General features: G+C 35.0%; 1 protein-coding gene across 7 annotated transcripts in view; it reads right to left on the bottom strand.

The window, feature by feature from the left end:
• LOC145296047 (regulating synaptic membrane exocytosis protein 2-like) overlaps window positions 1-22,526 on the bottom strand; it is an 874,180-nt gene that overhangs the window by 174,126 nt on the left and 677,528 nt on the right. For all 7 annotated transcript variants that reach the window (XM_080142091.1, XM_080142092.1, XM_080142093.1 and 4 more), the window contains one exon: window positions 219-384. In XM_080142091.1, the coding sequence (XP_079998217.1) occupies window positions 219-384 (166 nt within the window). The remainder of the gene's footprint in view (window positions 1-218; window positions 385-22,526) is intronic.

The following is a 22,526-nucleotide window of genomic DNA, read 5'->3' as shown; positions in this document are numbered from 1 at the left end:
CATGCCAAATATTACATTAATGCAGCAAAAAGAACAAATTAAGTAGATTACGTAGATTATTGGTTTAAACATAAGTTTTCAAGATGAATCCACTAAATCATGTCTGCAAGACATTTCATAGGGAGTAGAATACAGGACATAGATGCAAATCAAACATGAATGACGCTATAATAATCAAAATTATATAAAAAAGATTGAACAGCAAAATAAATACTTACTTCACCCAGAAATTCACTTGCACCCATCCTATCATAATCCCAAACTGTGAGTTCCAGCAGTCTCTGTCTGAAATGTGACTCTTTGCCAGCAACATAGGCAAATGTCTGATTCCATGTAGGGTCATTTGTGTTAGGAATAGTTTTTGTGCGTCTTTTTGTCTTCTCACTGGAAAATAAGAAACAAATGTGTTTATATAATAATTATTTATTGTTGTTCACATCATCATCATCATCATAATAATTATTAGAAGCAACAACAAAGATGTGTTTGTTCTTTTAAAACATTATCAATGTGCAAACCTGCATTATCAATGCAACGTTCAAAAATAGAAGGCAAATGCTTAAGTTCACTAAAGACAATTTAAGAAGTTGCAGCAAGAAATTTCACCCTAGGCAAAGTTGAATCAGATCTAAAATGTCTAAATTCAATGAGTGTAGCTAGACCTGATATGATCCACCTCTGTTTCCTCCACAACCTTGGCCTAACCGCAGTAGCTACATGAAACACAATTTGTTCTGGTCCTCAACAAAAGCCTCTCAAATCTAATAAGTTGGTGATATTCATCCAAACCAATATCCTTGAGCTTAAGAGTTAGGAAAGTAATGAAGAGATCAGTCAAAAATTGTTTTGATTTCCTAGATGAGTGAAGGGGTATACGGAATGAATATGAGGCGTAATTTCAACTTGGTCGCAGTACAGATGATCATCTCCTCCAGCTATTTAAATCAGTAACACATCTTTTTTTACTGGGAAATCACCTGAAGGCCACTCGAAGATAAGGGCTGATAAATCTAAAGTTGTAGTGCAGTAATTGTTAACAGCTCAACAAGAACTTGTTTACATTGGATTTGAAGGCCACCATGTTGTATTCAACCAGGAAGCAGGTCAGCAGAACAATGTTCCACAGGCGGGGCAGTTTTGGGAAAGAAGCTTTGTTAATGGAATCTGTGTTCAGATTTAGGCATTGATAGAGAGTGGGGGAAATCGTATATAGTGGTTGTAGCTAGTCAAGTGTTTTTGTAAAAGTTTGGCAAGGTGGACCATAGATTGGAGTTCAGTCGAGCACTTGCCATGAAAATAACAATAAAGCAGAGATAGACTCGCAACATCTCTTCTGTAGGAAAAACGTTACAGGGAAGAGAAAATGGCATCACCTACTAGATTTTGAAGCTGGTTTTGAAGTCCATCAATGCTGGATATGGTGTGCTGCGCCATCAATGCTGGATATGGTGTGCTGAGCAGCTCCTGCCCAGATATGTAAACAGTGCTCCATGTTGAGGCATACCTGGCTCTTATACAGATAGAGGATTGCATTGGCAGTGAGATACCTACTGGAGCGGTAGAGTGATCCAACCATTTTTTCAGCGATCTTGACAACAGATCTGATGTATATGCTCCATTTCAGATCAGGAGTGAAGGTCAGTCTCAGAAGCTTGTCAAGAAATGGAGAGCCATTCGTTTCAATTTGGGTGTGATGGAGGTCAGAACAATTATGATTAAAGGAGAGAAACTTTGTTTTCGATGCATTAAAATTAACCAACTACCCCTTTTCCTATTGAACCAGGTTCTCAAGATTAGAAGAAAGGGAATCGGATAGATCTTCATCATTGCTGGTCTTTGAAGTGTTGCCATAGATTGTGGTATCATCTACGTAAATGTCTACAAATGATATAAGAATGTGATTTGGGATATCAATGATGAAGATCAGGAAGAGAGTTAGGCTAAGGATGAAACCATGAGGGATGCCAGCATTAATACTATGAGTTTCTGATTTCTGCTCATCAATGACTACTCTTATAATATATCTATCTATATCTATATATAATATTATATATCAGGGAGAAAGGATTTAATAACGGAGAGGACATTTTCAGCTATTTAACTGACAATCTTGTGGAGTAACTTTTATGCCATCCTCTATCAACAGCCTTTGATATGTCAAGAGCTATTGCTCTAGAAAAGAAGCCCCTGTCAAGAGATTCACTAATCCTGTGATATAACATGGCAAAATGGAAACCATATTGCATGTCACTGAGCAGGTTATTTTTGCTGAGGTAGTTTACCACTTCAGTGTTTATCACAGATTCCAGCAACTTACTCATGATGCACAGGGGACTGATTGGTCTGTACCGAGAGGGAGATGATCAATCTCCAGAATTTTTAAATATATGGAAGACTGATGAAGTTTTCAAGGCTGTTTGGAAGCATTTCTCCTTAAGGCAATGTTTAAACAGCTTTTGGAGCTAGTTCTGGTTAAAGCTTTGACTGGAATGCCATCGGGGCGAGTTACTTTACTAAAATAAAGGTTTTTGATAAGCTTGGCAACATCATTGTTTGTATGTTGCATAGTGTGTATTCAATCATAGGAGGAACTATGGGGAGTAGGTGTCCCTGGTTGCAAAGAATTTGCTGTAAAGTTATTGGTAAAAAGTTTTGCTTTGTTAGATGCTGACAAAATTACCTCAAATCCATTGATGAGGATAGGGATAGAAGACATGCACTCTGTTATTTGCCAAAATTGGTGGGAATCAAGTTACTTCTCAGTTACTTGATGTACTGAGCATACGAATCTCTTTCATTCTTTATTACTCTTTTGCAATGGTTGCTGGCATTCCTAAAGGTGGCTTTAGTTTCACAACATCTATTACATTAAGAAGCAATGAAAATAGTGGTTTCTGTGAAACATGGCTGACTGTTGAGCTTTTGCTGGAATTTCTTGGAGTGTATTTAGCAATCTATACCGACAATTAACAATTCAGTCAGATCACATAGTGAAGAGGACACATTCTTTTTGAACATGGAGTGCAGATGTATATCTGATATAAATATTTGGAAGCCATAGAGTATCTCGATCATAATGTAATATACATTACGATAGAGAGGTACATCTAAGAGTTTATTACATTTTTTTTTATCTTAACCAAGACAAATGAGTGATCGGAAGATCCCAATGGAGACAGAATCGAGGATGAGCACATTCTGGGCAAGTTGTAAGAAAAAAGTTAAGGAAACTTGCATATTGTCCGTTGGAGTTGGGTGTACAGGTGGGTTTGTGGACAATTTGTTCTAGGTCATAGGCAATCAAGAAATCATAACAATACCTGCCCGCATCATCCATTTTGTTTGAGTGGACTAGCAATTCAATATTGTGAACATTGAGGTCTCCGCAGGCGTGAATGTTAGCTGAGGGATGGGTAGACAAAATGTGGTCAATTTTTCTCAGAGAGTAATTCCGCTGTTATGGAGGCTATAGCAAATATGAACACCATGAGCAAGTGCTACTCTGAAGCACATATAAGGCAAATCAGGATCTTCACTATATGGAATAAAATATCTCTAACATATTCCATACTCATGATGACTTTTGGGGTCAAACTTTGATGTCAAGTTTGAGTGTTCTTTAATCATGAACTCATTTATGGAAACAGACCAATGTCAGTTTTGCAGAGGAATAATAGGTCAGGTTTAGTCTCCTGGAATTAAATTTCAACCTCAGGAAGGTTGGAATATAAACACCTGATGTTAGAGAAAGAGATCTGGTAGTGGGGGTCTATGTTGGGAGTTGGAGTTCTGATCTTGTTTTGTTTCTTGTGATTTTTCATTTTTGAGAATTGAGAAATGTGGAAAACATTGGCAGAGTTGTAAGAGTAGATCAGAAAAAAAAAGCAACAAAGAATGATTTTTCCAACTATGTAGAGGAAAAAACGTAACATTACCCACTAATATGGCATTGAGAGGCTTCACTAGAGGCTACATCATGGTTCAGAATTCATTCACCAAATGGCAATACAGCAGCCTCAGTACTTTGCACCTGCTGATAGGATGGCCTCTTTGGTGGTTAATCCAAGGTTCGGGTCCCTGACTATCACATAGATAATGTCAGCCCAGGTAAAACATTTACCTTCATTAGTGACATGGCCAAAAGAATAGAAATAAAAAGAGAAAATAAATCTCAAGCGACTGCTCAGGAAAAACACAGTGTACAGATATTTCTTCTCCCTTTGTCAAAAACATTGCTCATTGTAAATGAGGAATGTTTTTGACAAAATAGAAGAAGCAAGAGTTACTGAGCTGCCGAAAGTGCATCTACAATGTATTTTTTACTCTCCATACATTACAACTCTGACAAAAAACAATTTCTCTACAATGGAGACCAGAGGAAAACAGCTGTGTCTTCATAATGGAGAAATTCTTGTGGCTGGCAAATACACAGGAGTTAGACAGAGAAAACATGAAATCCGGCAAAACCTGAATCTCTATCATTGGGTTAAGAAAGCTCACATACAACTCTAACTTTCTTAAGCTATAGTTTTCAATTGGATAACACATCTTTGAGACAATGGAGTGCAAGACTGGCTTAAAATAAACAACAGGTGATGAGGTTACTGGAAGAGAATTAGGAAACCTACGATACAACTATTTACACTGACGATATTTACACTCCCTCATTATTTACACTCCCTCATTATACCATGAAAGAAAAATAATGCAAAGGAAAGTAACTCTTTGCTTCTTTGGCCAAAGTTGCCTCCCTTTGTTCGTAGTCCTAAACGTTGATTTCTTGCGATTTCTCGTGAGATGAACAACCGGAAGTGAACAGTGGAGGGAAAACAGAGTGACTCTGAAAAATGTCGAGATGAACATCATTTCCCGTTCATCCATTTATCATTTTGGACTTCTAACTTTCATCTATTATGTTTGAATTGTAGTTGTGTGTGTGTGTGTGTGTGTGTGTGTGTCTCTCTCTCTCTCTTAATAAACGTATATCGTTATGTAACAGTGAAATGTTTCCTTATTTGTTCGTAAGTGTTATGTTTATTTCCTCATGAGCTCTTACATACCCAACATGAAGGCTGGACTCTCTGTGATAAGATATTTTATGTTATATTGATCCAACACATTCCATGATATAACAGTCATCGATACTGTCTTACAGATTGTGCAGATCAAAGAATCCTACCAGAAAGTCTGTTATTAGTAATAGTCAATCAGCTGTTCTTTGGTTGGAGAATGATCACCCACCCCAACCTTCAACAGATACTGATGAATGCAATATCCATAAAATTCTCCTTGACTTCAGTATATGTGGATTCCATGTTACTACAGTGTTAGCAGCAATGAGCAATTCGAGGATCAAGCCAAACATGGCAGACAGTCAACAACATGAACATGCACAGAGAGTCTACAGTAATAGGAGGGAAAACTCAACTGTCCAACAGAACAGTCTGCCGCAGAATTGTCTACCATAGAAAGACACAATTATTCTTAATCAATTGCACAATGGCTAATAAAGAACTTAAAATACTGTTTTGCCAATGAAACTGCCTAACACATTCATTGATCTCTCAGATAAATTCAATAAAGAAAACTACACCAAGATGCTGTTGCTGCTGCTCCTCCTCCTCCTCCTCCTCCTCCTCCCAGCAACAGCAACAAGTGCAGCAGCAATGGAAGCCCTCCTGCCCTCCTAAGGTTCAACCTTGTTCATCATGGGAGTAAGAGTGGTGGGAATGTGGTAGTGTAAGAGCTACCTTGCTATTAGAGCTCTATCCAGGAAAATCCAGGTAGAGTTTATATCGCATCCACTGTCCTCTCCTTGTCTTTACCATGGCCAGCAAGGATTTGTCGTGTGCAGAACTGAGAATAACAATGTTGATGTCATTCATTTGTGTATTTTCTTGACTTTGTATGCAACAGTTGCTCACGTCATTCATTTGTGTATTTTCTTGACTTTGTATGCAACAGTTGCTAATGTCATTCATTTGTGTATTTTCTTGACTTGTTATGCAACAGTTTGTCATGTCATTCATTTGTGTATTTTCTTGACTTTGTATGCAACACTTTGTCATGTCATTCATTTGTGTATTTTCTTGACTTTGTATGCAACAGTTGCTAATGTCATTCATTTGTGTATTTTCTTGACTTTATATGCAACACTTTGTCATGTCATTCATTTGTGTATTTTCTTGACTTTGTATGACACAGTTGCTAATGTTCTTCATTTGTGTATTTTCTTGACTTTGTATGCAACAGTTGCTCATGTCATTCATTTGTGTATTTTCTTGACTTTGTATGCAACAGTTTGTCATGTCATTCATTTGTGTATTTTCTTGACTTTGTATGCAAAAGTTGCTAATGTCATTCATTTGTGTATTTTCTTGACTTTGTATGCAACACTTTGTCATGTCATTCATTTGTGTATTTTCTTGACTTTGTATGCAACACTTTGTCATGTCATTCATTTGTGTATTTTCTTGACTTTGTATGCAACACTTTGTCATGTCATTCATTTGTGTATTTTCTTGACTTTGTATGCAACAGTTGCTAATGTCATTCATTTGTGTATTTTCTTGACTTTGTATGCAACACTTTGTCATGTCATTCATTTGTGTATTTTCTTGACTTTGTATGCAACACTTTGTCATGTCATTCATTTGTGTATTTTCTTGACTTTGTATGCAACACTTTGTCATGTCATTCATTTGTGTATTTTCTTGACTTTGTATGCAACACTTTGTCATGTCATTCATTTCTGTATTTTCTTGACTTTGTATGCATAGTTTGTCATGTCATTCATTTGTGTATTTTCTTGACTTTGTATGCAACACTTTGTCATGTCATTCAGTTGTGTATTTTCTTGACTTTGTATGCAACACTTTGTCATGTCATTCATTTGTGTATTTTCTTGACTTTGTATGAAACAGTGGCTAATGTCATTCATTTGTGTATTTTCTTGACTTTGTATGCAACAGTTTGTCATGTCATTCATTTGTGTATTTTCTTGACTTTGTATGCAACACTTTGTCATGTCATTCATTTGTGTATTTTCTTGACTTTGTATGCAACAGTGGCTAATGTCATTCATTTGTGTATTTTCTTGACTTTGTATGCAACAGTTTGTCATGTCATTCATTTGTGTATTTTCTTGACTTTGTATGCAACACTTTGTCATGTCATTCATTTGTGTATTTTCTTGACTTTGTATGCAACACTTTGTCATGTCATTCATTTGTGTATTTTCTTGACTTTGTATGCATAGTTTGTCATGTCATTCATTTGTGTATTTTCTTGACTTTGTATGCAACACTTTGTCATGTCATTCATTTGTGTATTTTCTTGACTTTGTATGCAACAGTGGCTAATGTCATTCATTTGTGTATTTTCTTGACTTTGTATGCAACACTTTGTCATGTCATTCATTTGTGTATTTTCTTGACTTGTTATGCAAGAGTTTGTCATGTCATTCATTTGTGTATTTTCTTGACTTTGTATGCAACAGTTTGTCATGTCATTTATTGGTGTATTTTCTTGACTTTGTATGTATAGTTTGTCATGTCATTCATTTGTGTATTTTCTTGACTTTGTATGCATAGTTTGTCATGTCATTCATTTGTGTATTTTCTTGACCTTGTATGCAACAGTTTGTCATGTCATTCATTTGTGTATTTTCTTGACTTTGTATGCAACAGTTTGTCATGTCATTTATTGGTGTATTTTCTTGACTTTGTATGTATAGTTTGTCATGTCATTCATTTGTGTATTTTCTTGACTTTGTATGCAACAGTTTGTCATGTCATTCATTTGTGTATTTTCTTGACTTTGTATGCATAGTTTGTCATGTCATTCATTTGTGTATTTTCTTGACTTTGTATGCATAATTTGTCATGTCATTCATTTGTGTATTTTCTTGACTTTGTATGCAACACTTTGTCATGTCATTCATTTGTGTATTTTCTTGACTTTGTATGCAACAGTTTGTCATGTCATTCATTTGTGTATTTTCTTGACTTTGTATGCAACAGTTTGTCATGTCATTCATTTGTGTATTTTCTTGACTTTGTATGCAACACTTTGTCATGTCATTCATTTGTGTATTTTCTTGACGTTGTATGCAACAGTTTGTCATGTCATTCATTTGTGTATTTTCTTGACTTTGTATGCAACAGTTTGTCATGTCATTTATTGGTGTATTTTCTTGACTTTGTATGCATAGTTTGTAATGTCATTCATTTGTGTATTTTCTTGACTTTGTATGCAACAGTTTGTCATGTCATTCATTTGTGTATTTTCTTGACGTTGTATGCAACAGTTTGTCATGTCATTCATTTGTGTATTTTCTTGACTTTGTATGCAACAGTTTGTCATGTCATTTATTTGTGTATTTTCTTGACTTTGTATGTATAGTTTGTCATGTCATTCATTTGTGTATTTTCTTGACTTTGTATGCAACAGTTTGTCATGTCATTCATTTGTGTATTTTCTTGACGTTGTATGCAACAGTTTGTCATGTCATTCATTTGTGTATTTTCTTGACTTTGTATGCATAGTTTGTCATGTCATTCATTTGTGTATTTTCTTGACTTTGTATGCATAGTTTGTCATGTCATTCATTTGTGTATTTTCTTGACTTTGTATGCAACAGTTTGTCATGTCATTCATTTGTGTATTTTCTTGACTTTGTATGCATAGTTTGTCATGTCATTTATTTGTGTATTTTCTTGACTTTGTATGCATAGTTTGTCATGCCATTCATTTGTGTATTTTCTTGACTTTGTATGCAACAGTTTGTCATGTCATTCATTTGTGTATTTTCTTGACTTTGTATGCATAGTTTGTCATGTCATTTATTTGTGTATTTTCTTGACTTTGTATGCATAGTTTGTCATGCCATTCATTTGTGTATTTTCTTGACTTTGTATGCAACAGTTTGTCATGTCATTTATTTGTGTATTTTCTTGACTTTGTATCCAAGTTTGTCATGTCATTCATTTGTGTATTTTCTTGACTTTGTATCCAAGTTTGTCATGTCATTCATTTGTGTATTTTCTTGACTTTGTATGCAACAGTTTGTCATGTCATTTATTGGTGTATTTTCTTGACTTTGTATGCATAGTTTGTCATGTCATTCATTTGTGTATTTTCTTGACTTTGTATGCAACAGTTTGTCATGTCATTTATTTGTGTATTTTCTTGACTTTGTATCCAAGTTTGTCATGTCATTCATTTGTGTATTTTCTTGACTTTGTATCCAAGTTTGTCATGTCATTCATTTGTGTATTTTCTTGACTTTGTATGCAACAGTTTGTCATGTCATTTATTGGTGTATTTTCTTGACTTTGTATGTATAGTTTGTCATGTCATTCATTTGTGTATTTTCTTGACTTTGTATGCAACAGTTTTTAATGTCATTCATTTGTGTATTTTCTTGACGTTGTATGCAACAGTTTGTCATGTCATTCATTTGTGTATTTTCTTGACTTTGTATGCAACACTTTGTCATGTCATTCATTTGTGTATTTTCTTGACTTTGTATGTATAGTTTGTCATGTCATTCATTTGTGTATTTTCTTGACTTGTTATGCAAGAGTTTGTCATGTCATTCATTTGTGTATTTTCTTGACTTTGTATGCATAGTTTGTCATGTCATTCATTTGTGTATTTTCTTGACTTTGTATGTAACAGTTTGTCATGTCATTTATTGGTGTATTTTCTTGACTTTGTATGTATAGTTTGTCATGTCATTCATTTGTGTATTTTCTTGACTTTGTATGCAACAGTTTGTAATGTCATTCATTTGTGTATTTTCTTGACGTTGTATGCAACAGTTTGTCATGTCATTCATTTGTGTATTTTCTTGACTTTGTATGCATAGTTTGTCATGTCATTCATTTGTGTATTTTCTTGACTTTGTATGCATAATTTGTCATGTCATTCATTTGTGTATTTTCTTGACTTGTTATGCAACAGTTTGTCATGTCATTCATTTGTGTATTTTCTTGACTTTGTATGCATAATTTGTCATGTCATTCATTTGTGTATTTTCTTGACTTGTTATGCAACAGTTTGTCATGTCATTCATTTGTGTATTTTCTTGACTTTGTATGCAACAGTTTGTCATGTCATTTATTTGTGTATTTTCTTGACTTTGTATCCAAGTTTGTCATGTCATTCATTTGTGTATTTTCTTGACTTTGTATCCAAGTTTGTCATGTCATTCATTTGTGTATTTTCTTGACTTTGTATACATAGTTTGTCATGTCATTCATTTGTGTATTTTCTTGACTTTGTATGCATAGTTTGTCATGTCATTCATTTGTGTATTTTCTTGACTTTGTATGCATAGTTTGTCATGTCATTCATTTGTGTATTTTCTTGACTTGTTATGCAACACTTTGTCATGTCATTCATTTGTGTATTTTCTTGACTTTGTATGCATAGTTTGTCATGTCATTCATTTGTGTATTTTCTTGACTTGTTATGCAACACTTTGTCATGTCATTCATTTGTGTATTTTGTTGACTTTGTATGCATAGTTTGTCATGTCATTCATTTGTGTATTTTCTTGACTTGTTATGCAACACTTTGTCATGTCATTCATTTGTGTATTTTCTTGACTTTGTATGCAACAGTTTGTCATGTCATTCATTTGTGTATTTTCTTGACTTTGTATCCAAGTTTGTCATGTCATTCATTTGTGTATTTTCTTGACTTTGTATGCAACACTTTGTCATGTCATTCATTTGTGTATTTTCTTGACTTTGTATGCATAGTTTGTCATGTCATTCATTTGTGTATTTTCTTGACTTTGTAGTCATAGTTTGTCATGTCATTCATTTGTGTATTTTCTTGACTTGTTATGCAACACTTTGTCATGTCATTCATTTGTGTATTTTCTTGACTTTGTATGCAACACTTTGTCATGTCATTCATTTGTGTATTTTATTGACTTTGTATGCAACACTTTGTCATGTCATTCATTTGTGTATTTTCTTGACTTTGTATGCAACAGTTTGTCATGTCATTTATTTGTGTATTTTCTTGACTTTGTATGCAACAGTTTGTCATGTCATTCATTTGTGTATTTTCTTGACTTTGTATGCATAGTTTGTCATGTCATTCATTTGTGTATTTTCTTGACTTTGTATGCAACACTTTGTCATGTCATTCATTTGTGTATTTTATTGACTTTGTATGCATAGTTTGTCATGTCATTCATTTGTGTATTTTCTTGACTTTGTATGCATAGTTTGTCATGTCATTCATTTGTGTATTTTCTTGACTTTGTATGCAACACTTTGTCATGTCATTCATTTGTGTATTTTCTTGACTTTGTATGCATAGTTTGTCATGTCATTCATTTGTGTATTTTCTTGACTTTGTATGCATAGTTTGTCATGTCATTCATTTGTGTATTTTCTTGACTTTGTATGCATAGTTTGTCATGTCATTCATTTGTGTATTTTCTTGACTTTGTATGCATAGTTTGTCATGTCATTCATTTGTGTATTTTCTTGACTTTGTATGCATAGTTTGTCATGTCATTCATTTGTGTATTTTCTTGACTTGTTATGCAACAGTTTGTCATGTCATTCATTTGTGTATTTTCTTGACTTTGTATGCAACACTTTGTCATGTCATTCATTTGTGTATTTTCTTGACTTTGTATGCAAGTTTGTCATGTCATTCATTTGTGTATTTTCTTGACTTTGTATGTATAGTTTGTCATGTCATTCATTTGTGTATTTTCTTGACTTTGTATGCATAGTTTGTCATGTCATTCATTTGTGTATTTTCTTGACTTGTTATGCAACACTTTGTCATGTCATTCATTTGTGTATTTTCTTGACTTTGTATGCATAGTTTGTCATGTCATTCATTTGTGTATTTTCTTGACTTTGTATGGATAGTTTGTCATGTCATTCATTTGTGTATTTTCTTGACTTGTTATGCAATACTTTGTCATGTCATTAATTTGTGTATTTTCTTGACTTTGTATGCAACAGTTTGTCATGTCATTCATTTGTGTATTTTCTTGACTTTGTATGCAACACTTTGTCATGTCATTCATTTGTGTATTTTCTTGGCTTTGTATGCAACACTTTGTCATGTCATTCATTTGTGTATTTTCTTGACTTTGTATGCATAGTTTGTCATGTCATTCATTTGTGTATTTTCTTGACTTTGTATGCAAGTTTGTCATGTCATTCATTTGTGTATTTTCTTGACTTTGTATGCATAGTTTGTCATGTCATTCATTTGTGTATTTTCTTGACTTTGTATGCATAGTTTGTCATGTCATTCATTTGTGTATTTTCTTGACTTTGTATGCATAGTTTGTCATGTCATTCATTTGTGTATTTTCTTGACTTGTTATGCAACAGTTTGTCATGTCATTCATTTGTGTATTTTCTTGACTTTGTATGCAACACTTTGTCATGTCATTCATTTGTGTATTTTCTTGACTTTGTATGCAAGTTTGTCATGTCATTCATTTGTGTATTTTCTTGACTTTGTATGTATAGTTTGTCATGTCATTCATTTGTGTATTTTCTTGACTTTGTATGCATAGTTTGTCATGTCATTCATTTGTGTATTTTCTTGACTTGTTATGCAACACTTTGTCATGTCATTCATTTGTGTATTTTCTTGACTTTGTATGCATAGTTTGTCATGTCATTCATTTGTGTATTTTCTTGACTTTGTATGGATAGTTTGTCATGTCATTCATTTGTGTATTTTCTTGACTTGTTATGCAATACTTTGTCATGTCATTAATTTGTGTATTTTCTTGACTTTGTATGCAACAGTTTGTCATGTCATTCATTTGTGTATTTTCTTGACTTTGTATGCAACACTTTGTCATGTCATTCATTTGTGTATTTTCTTGGCTTTGTATGCAACACTTTGTCATGTCATTCATTTGTGTATTTTCTTGACTTTGTATGCATAGTTTGTCATGTCATTCATTTGTGTATTTTCTTGACTTTGTATGCAAGTTTGTCATGTCATTCATTTGTGTATTTTCTTGACTTTGTATGCATAGTTTGTCATGTCATTCATTTGTGTATTTTCTTGACTTTGTATGCATAGTTTGTCATGTCATTCATTTGTGTATTTTCTTGACTTTGTATGCATAGTTTGTCATGTCATTCATTTGTGTATTTTCTTGACTTTGTATGCATAGTTTGTCATGTCATTCATTTGTGTATTTTCTTGACTTTGTATGCATAGTTTGTCATGTCATTCATTTGTGTATTTTCTTGACTTTGTATGCAACACTTTGTCATGTCATTCATTTGTGTATTTTCTTGACTTTGTATGCAACACTTTGTCATGTCATTCATTTGTGTATTTTCTTGACTTTGTATGCATAGTTTGTCATGTCATTCATTTGTGTATTTTCTTCACTTGTTATGCAACAGTTTGTCATGTCATTCATTTGTGTATTTTCTTGACTTTGTATGCAACAGTTTGTAATGTCATTCATTTGTGTATTTTCTTGACTTTGTATGCAACAGTTTGTCATGTCATTCATTTGTGTATTTTCTTGACTTTGTATGCATAGTTTGTCATGTCATTCATTTGTGTATTTTCTTGACTTTGTATGCATAGTTTGTCATGTCATTCATTTGTGTATTTTCTTGACTTTGTATGCATAGTTTGTCATGTCATTCATTTGTGTATTTTCTTGACTTTGTATGCAACACTTTGTCATGTCATTCATTTGTGTATTTTCTTGACTTTGTATGCATAGTTTGTCATGTCATTCATTTGTGTATTTTCTTGACTTTGTATGCAACACTTTGTCATGTCATTCATTTGTGTATTTTCTTGACTTTGTATGCAACACTTTGTCATGTCATTCATTTGTGTATTTTCTTGACTTCGTAGTCATAGTTTGTCATGTCATTCATTTGTGTATTTTCTTGACTTGTTATGCAACAGTTTGTCATGTCATTCATTTGTGTATTTTCTTGACTTTGTATGCAACACAAAACAAAATGTAAGAAGCCATCAGACGTACCCCTCTACCGTACTGTATACCGATACTCTATGGCTGACTGGGATAGCTTCCGTACATTCATATCTGATTTACCTCTGCACTCCATGTTTAAAAAGGAAGTGTCCTCTATAGTATCAGATCCGACCGAATGGTTAATTGTAGGCATAGACCAATTCATACCATCAAAAAAATTCCAACAAAAACCTAACAGCCAGCCATGGTTCTCCCCAGAATGTGCTGCTGCTATCGCGCACAGAAATCACTTTTTCCATTACTACCAACGTAATAGATGCACTGAGACTAAAGCTGCTTTCAGGACTGCCAGCAACCACTGTAAAAGAGTAATAAAAAATGCAAGAGAGCTATATGCCCAGTCTGTTAAATCCAAGGTAGCTGATCAGCGGCTTGGTTCCCACCAGTTTTGGCAAATAACAAATAGGATCCTGAACAGAAGTGTGCGTTCTATCCCAACCATTATCAATGGACCAGAGGTTATCTCGTCAGCGTCAGACAAGGCCAAACTATTTGCAAAGAACTTTGCAGCTAATTCTACCCTATGCGACGAAGGCCATCAACTCCCCATATTTCCTCCTATAACACAGAACAAGCTAGGTAATATACAAATATCCGTGCATGAGGTCGCCAAGCTAATAAAAAACCTAGATTCCAGTAAAGCAACTGGCCCTGATGGCATCCCAATTATAGTGTTAAAAAAGCTTCAACCAGAACTTGCTCCCATACTTACGAAACTATTTAAGCGCTGCCTTAAGGAGAAGTGCTTTCCGACCCCCTGGAAGACCTCATCAGTTTGCCCTGTATTTAAGAATTCAGGTGATAAGTCATCTCCCTCTCAATACAGACCAATAAGTCTTCTCTGTGTTATGAGTAAGTTACTGGAATCAATATTAAATAGAGAAATAGTCAACCACCTCAGCAGAAACAACCTTCTTAGTGACACACAATATGGTTTCCGCTCTGCAAGATCTACTGCAGATGTGCTGACGGTTATATCCCACAGGATTAGTGAATCTCTTGACAAAGGCTTCCTTTCTAGGGCAATTGCTCTTGACATATCAAAGGCCTTTGACAAAGTATGGCATAAGGGTCTACTTCACAAGATTTCCAGCTACGGTATAACTGGAAATGTTTTCTCAATCATTAAATCATTTCTCTCCGATAGGCTCATAAGAGTAGTGGTAGATGGACAAAAATCGGAGGCCTGCAATATAAATGCTGGAGTCCCTCAGGGGTCAATCCTTGGCCCAACTCTCTTCCTGATCTACATCAATGACCTCCCTAAACACATACTTAAATCATTCGTTGACATCTATGCTGATGACACGACCATCTACGGCAACACATCAAAGGCTGTAAATGACGAAGTTCTCTCGGATTCTCTCTCCTCTGATCTCGAGCGCGTGGTTCAGTGGGGGAAGATGTGGCTAGTTACCTTTAATGCATCTAAAACCAAACTCCTATCCTTACATCATCAACGCTCTGATCCCCAGCTGGCATCAATTGTGATGGATGGCTCTCGTCTGGGTGAGGCCCCGTGTTTTGATAAGCTTCTGGGTTTGACCTTTACGTCTGATCTGAAATGGAACACGTACATCAAGTCTGTTGCCAAGGTCGCTGGAAAGATGGTGGGATCCTTCTACCGCTCCAGAAGATATCTCACTACTGATGCAATTCTCTATCTATATAAAAGCCAAGTACGGCCAAGGATGGAATACTGTTGCCATATCTGGGCAGGAGCTGCCAAAAACAGCCTATCATGCCTTGACAGAGTACAAAATAGACTTCGTGGTTTAGTGGGGGATGCCCTTTTCTCTACCCTGCAACCCCTCTCCCACAGAAGAGACGTTGCGAGCCTATCCTTGTTTTATCGTTATTTTCATGGCAGGTGCTCGTCTGAACTCCAATCCCTGGTCCCCCCTCGCCAAACTTTCACGAAAATCACCCGTCTAGCTGAATCCATTGTGAAAAATTTCCCCCACTCTATATCTGTGCCTAAATCAAAACGCGGATTTCATGAGCAAAGCTTCTTTCTTAGAACTGCACGCCTGTGGAACTCTGTTCCGTCTGCCTGCTTCCCTCCGGACTACAACTTGGATGTCTTCAAGTCTAATGTTAACAAATTCCTAATGAACCGCCCCCCTAATTAAACACTTCATAAAATCTCCTCACTAACGTGATGTACTTGCAATAACCCTTATCCCTGAGTGGCTTCCGGGCCTTGATAAGTGGTGATCACTGTGTAAAAAAAAAAAAAAAAAAAAAAAAAAAACACTTTGTCATGTCATTCATTTGTGTATTTTCTTGACTTTGTATGCAACACTTTGTCATGTCATTCATTTGTGTATTTTCTTGACTTTGTATGCAACACTTTGTCATGTCATTTATTTGTGTATTTTCTTGACTTTGTAGTCATAGTTTGTCATGTCATTCATTTGTGTATTTTCTTGACTTTGTATGCAACAGTTTGTCATGTCATTCATTTGTGTATTTTCTTGACTTTGTATGCAACAGTTGCTAATGTCATTCATTTGTGTATTTTCTTGACTTTGTATGCATAGTTTGTCATGTCATTCATTTGTGTATTTTCTTGACTTTGTATGCATAGTTTGTCATGTCATTCATTTGTGTATTTTCTTGACTTTGTATGCATAGTTTGTCATGTCATTCATTTGTGTATTTTCTTGACTTTGTATGCATAGTTTGTCATGTCATTCATTTGTGTATTTTCTTGACTTGTTATGCAACAGTTTGTCATGTCATTCATTTGTGTATTTTCTTGACTTTGTATGCAACACTTTGTCATGTCATTCATTTGTGTATTTTCTTGACTTTGTATGCAAGTTTGTCATGTCATTCATTTGTGTATTTTCTTGACTTTGTATGTATAGTTTGTCATGTCATTCATTTGTGTATTTTCTTGACTTTGTATGCATAGTTTGTCATGTCATTCATTTGTGTATTTTCTTGACTTGTTATGCAACACTTTGTCATGTCATTCATTTGTGTATTTTCTTGACTTTGTATGCATAGTTTGTCATGTCATTCATTTGTGTATTTTCTTGACTTTGTATGGATAGTTTGTCATGTCATTCATTTGTGTATTTTCTTGACTTGTTATGCAATACTTTGTCATGTCATTAATTTGTGTATTTTCTTGACTTTGTATGCAACAGTTTGTCATGTCATTCATTTGTGTATTTTCTTGACTTTGTATGCAACACTTTGTCATGTCATTCATTTGTGTATTTTCTTGGCTTTGTATGCAACACTTTGTCATGTCATTCATTTGTGTATTTTCTTGACTTTGTATGCATAGTTTGTCATGTCATTCATTTGTGTATTTTCTTGACTTTGTATGCAAGTTTGTCATGTCATTCATTTGTGTATTTTCTTGACTTTGTATGCAACAGTTTGTCATGTCATTCATTTGTGTATTTTCTTGACTGTGTATGCATAGTTTGTCATGTCATTCATTTGTGTATTTTCTTGACTTTGTATGCATAGTTTGTCATGTCATTCATTTGTGTATTTTCTTGACTTTGTATGCATAGTTTGTCATGTCATTCATTTGTGTATTTTCTTGACTTTGTATGCATAGTTTGTCATGTCATTCATTTGTGTATTTTCTTGACTTTGTATGCATAGTTTGTCATGTCATTCATTTGTGTATTTTCTTGACTTTGTATGCATAGTTTGTCATGTCATTCATTTGTGTATTTTCTTGACTTTGTATGCAACACTTTGTCATGTCATTCATTTGTGTATTTTCTTGACTTTGTATGCAACACTTTGTCATGTCATTCATTTGTGTATTTTCTTGACTTTGTATGCATAGTTTGTCATGTCATTCATTTGTGTATTTTCTTCACTTGTTATGCAACAGTTTGTCATGTCATTCATTTGTGTATTTTCTTGACTTTGTATGCAACAGTTTGTAATGTCATTCATTTGTGTATTTTCTTGACTTTGTATGCAACAGTTTGTCATGTCATTCATTTGTGTATTTTCTTGACTTTGTATGCATAGTTTGTCATGTCATTCATTTGTGTATTTTCTTGACTTTGTATGCATAGTTTGTCATGTCATTCATTTGTGTATTTTCTTGACTTTGTATGCATAGTTTGTCATGTCATTCATTTGTGTATTTTCTTGACTTTGTATGCAACACTTTGTCATGTCATTCATTTGTGTATTTTCTTGACTTTGTATGCATAGTTTGTCATGTCATTCATTTGTGTATTTTCTTGACTTTGTATGCAACACTTTGTCATGTCATTCATTTGTGTATTTTCTTGACTTTGTATGCAACACTTTGTCATGTCATTCATTTGTGTATTTTCTTGACTTCGTAGTCATAGTTTGTCATGTCATTCATTTGTGTATTTTCTTGACTTGTTATGCAACAGTTTGTCATGTCATTCATTTGTGTATTTTCTTGACTTTGTATGCAACACAAAACAAAATGTAAGAAGCCATCAGACGTACCCCTCTACCGTACTGTATACCGATACTCTATGGCTGACTGGGATAGCTTCCGTACATTCATATCTGATTTACCTCTGCACTCCATGTTTAAAAAGGAAGTGTCCTCTATAGTATCAGATCCGACCGAATGGTTAATTGTAGGCATAGACCAATTCATACCATCAAAAAAATTCCAACAAAAACCTAACAGCCAGCCATGGTTCTCCCCAGAATGTGCTGCTGCTATCGCGCACAGAAATCACTTTTTCCATTACTACCAACGTAATAGATGCACTGAGACTAAAGCTGCTTTCAGGACTGCCAGCAACCACTGTAAAAGAGTAATAAAAAATGCAAGAGAGCTATATGCCCAGTCTGTTAAATCCAAGGTAGCTGATCAGCGGCTTGGTTCCCACCAGTTTTGGCAAATAACAAATAGGATCCTGAACAGAAGTGTGCGTTCTATCCCAACCATTATCAATGGACCAGAGGTTATCTCGTCAGCGTCAGACAAGGCCAAACTATTTGCAAAGAACTTTGCAGCTAATTCTACCCTATGCGACGAAGGCCATCAACTCCCCATATTTCCTCCTATAACACAGAACAAGCTAGGTAATATACAAATATCCGTGCATGAGGTCGCCAAGCTAATAAAAAACCTAGATTCCAGTAAAGCAACTGGCCCTGATGGCATCCCAATTATAGTGTTAAAAAAGCTTCAACCAGAACTTGCTCCCATACTTACGAAACTATTTAAGCGCTGCCTTAAGGAGAAGTGCTTTCCGACCCCCTGGAAGACCTCATCAGTTTGCCCTGTATTTAAGAATTCAGGTGATAAGTCATCTCCCTCTCAATACAGACCAATAAGTCTTCTCTGTGTTATGAGTAAGTTACTGGAATCAATATTAAATAGAGAAATAGTCAACCACCTCAGCAGAAACAACCTTCTTAGTGACACACAATATGGTTTCCGCTCTGCAAGATCTACTGCAGATGTGCTGACGGTTATATCCCACAGGATTAGTGAATCTCTTGACAAAGGCTTCCTTTCTAGGGCAATTGCTCTTGACATATCAAAGGCCTTTGACAAAGTATGGCATAAGGGTCTACTTCACAAGATTTCCAGCTACGGTATAACTGGAAATGTTTTCTCAATCATTAAATCATTTCTCTCCGATAGGCTCATAAGAGTAGTGGTAGATGGACAAAAATCGGAGGCCTGCAATATAAATGCTGGAGTCCCTCAGGGGTCAATCCTTGGCCCAACTCTCTTCCTGATCTACATCAATGACCTCCCTAAACACATACTTAAATCATTCGTTGACATCTATGCTGATGACACGACCATCTACGGCAACACATCAAAGGCTGTAAATGACGAAGTTCTCTCGGATTCTCTCTCCTCTGATCTCGAGCGCGTGGTTCAGTGGGGGAAGATGTGGCTAGTTACCTTTAATGCATCTAAAACCAAACTCCTATCCTTACATCATCAACGCTCTGATCCCCAGCTGGCATCAATTGTGATGGATGGCTCTCGTCTGGGTGAGGCCCCGTGTTTTGATAAGCTTCTGGGTTTGACCTTTACGTCTGATCTGAAATGGAACACGTACATCAAGTCTGTTGCCAAGGTCGCTGGAAAGATGGTGGGATCCTTCTACCGCTCCAGAAGATATCTCACTACTGATGCAATTCTCTATCTATATAAAAGCCAAGTACGGCCAAGGATGGAATACTGTTGCCATATCTGGGCAGGAGCTGCCAAAAACAGCCTATCATGCCTTGACAGAGTACAAAATAGACTTCGTGGTTTAGTGGGGGATGCCCTTTTCTCTACCCTGCAACCCCTCTCCCACAGAAGAGACGTTGCGAGCCTATCCTTGTTTTATCGTTATTTTCATGGCAGGTGCTCGTCTGAACTCCAATCCCTGGTCCCCCCTCGCCAAACTTTCACGAAAATCACCCGTCTAGCTGAATCCATTGTGAAAAATTTCCCCCACTCTATATCTGTGCCTAAATCAAAACGCGGATTTCATGAGCAAAGCTTCTTTCTTAGAACTGCACGCCTGTGGAACTCTGTTCCGTCTGCCTGCTTCCCTCCGGACTACAACTTGGATGTCTTCAAGTCTAATGTTAACAAATTCCTAATGAACCGCCCCCCTAATTAAACACTTCATAAAATCTCCTCACTAACGTGATGTACTTGCAATAACCCTTATCCCTGAGTGGCTTCCGGGCCTTGATAAGTGGTGATCACTGTGTAAAAAAAAAAAAAAAAAAAAAAAAAAAACACTTTGTCATGTCATTCATTTGTGTATTTTCTTGACTTTGTATGCAACACTTTGTCATGTCATTCATTTGTGTATTTTCTTGACTTTGTATGCAACACTTTGTCATGTCATTTATTTGTGTATTTTCTTGACTTTGTAGTCATAGTTTGTCATGTCATTCATTTGTGTATTTTCTTGACTTTGTATGCAACAGTTTGTCATGTCATTCATTTGTGTATTTTCTTGACTTTGTATGCAACAGTTGCTAATGTCATTCATTTGTGTATTTTCTTGACTTTGTATGCATAGTTTGTCATGTCATTCATTTGTGTATTTTCTTGACTTTGTATGCATAGTTTGTCATGTCATTCATTTGTGTATTTTCTTGACTTTGTATGCAACAGTTTGTCATGCCATTCATTTGTGTATTTTCTTGACTTGTTATGCAACAGTTTGTCATGTCATTCATTTGTGTATTTTCTTGACTTTGTATGCATAGTTTTTCATGTCATTCATTTGTGTATTTTCTTGACTTTGTATGCAACAGTTTGTCATGCCATTCATTTGTGTATTTTCTTGACTTTGTATGCAACAGTTTGTCATGTCATTCATTTGTGTATTTTCTTGACTTTGTATGCAACAGTTTGTCATGTCATTCATTTGTGTATTTTCTTGACTTTGTATGCAAGTTTGTCATGTCATTCATTTGTGTATTTTCTTGACTTTGTATGCATAGTTTGTCATGTCATTCATTTGTGTATTTTCTTGACTTTGTATGCATAGTTTGTCATGTCATTCATTTGTGTATATTCTTGACTTGTTATGCAACACTTTGTCATGTCATTCATTTGTGTATTTTCTTGACTTTGTATGCAACAGTTTGTCATGTCATTCATTTGTGTATTTTCTTGACTTTGTATGCAAGTTTGTCATGTCATTCATTTGTGTATTTTCTTGACTTTGTATGCAACACTTTGTCATGTCATTCATTTGTGTATTTTCTTGACTTGTTATGCAACACTTTGTAATGTCATTCATTTGTGTATTTTCTTGACTGTGTATGCATAGTTTGTCATGTCATTCATTTGTGTATTTTCTTGACTTTGTATGCATAGTTTGTCATGTCATTCATTTGTTTATTTTCTTGACTTTGTATGCAACAGTTTGTCATGTCATTCATTTGTGTATTTTCTTGACTTTGTATGCAACACTTTGTCATGTCATTCATTTGTGTATTTTCTTGACTTTGTATGCAACAGTTTGTCATGTCATTCATTTGTGTATTGTTTTGACTTTGTATGCAACAGTTTGTCATGTCATTCATTTGTGTATTTTCTTGACTTTGTATGCATAGTTTGTCATGTCATTCATTTGTGTATTTTCTTGACTTTGTATGCATAGTTTGTCATGTCATTCATTTGTGTATTTTCTTGACTTTGTATGCATAGTTTGTCATGTCATTCATTTGTGTATTTTCTTGACTTTGTATGCATAGTTTGTCATGCCATTCATTTGTGTATTTTCTTGACTTTGTATGCATAGTTTGTCATGTCATTCATTTGTGTATTTTCTTGACTTTGTATGTAAAGTTTGTCATGTCATTTATTTGTGTATTTTCTTGACTTTGTATGCAACAGTTTCTCATGTCATTCATTTGTGTATTTTCTTGACTTTGTATGCAACAGTTTGTAATGTCATTCATTTGTGTATTTTCTTGACATTGTATGCAACACTTTGTCATGTCATTAATTTGTGTATTTTCTTGACTTTGTATG

The sequence above is a fragment of the Euprymna scolopes genome, chromosome 16 (genome assembly GCF_053919585.1).
Source record: "Euprymna scolopes isolate OS-2025 chromosome 16, ASM5391958v1, whole genome shotgun sequence".
Lineage (NCBI taxonomy): Eukaryota > Metazoa > Mollusca > Cephalopoda > Sepiida > Sepiolidae > Euprymna > Euprymna scolopes.
This window is presented reverse-complemented; position numbering and strand designations above follow the sequence as displayed.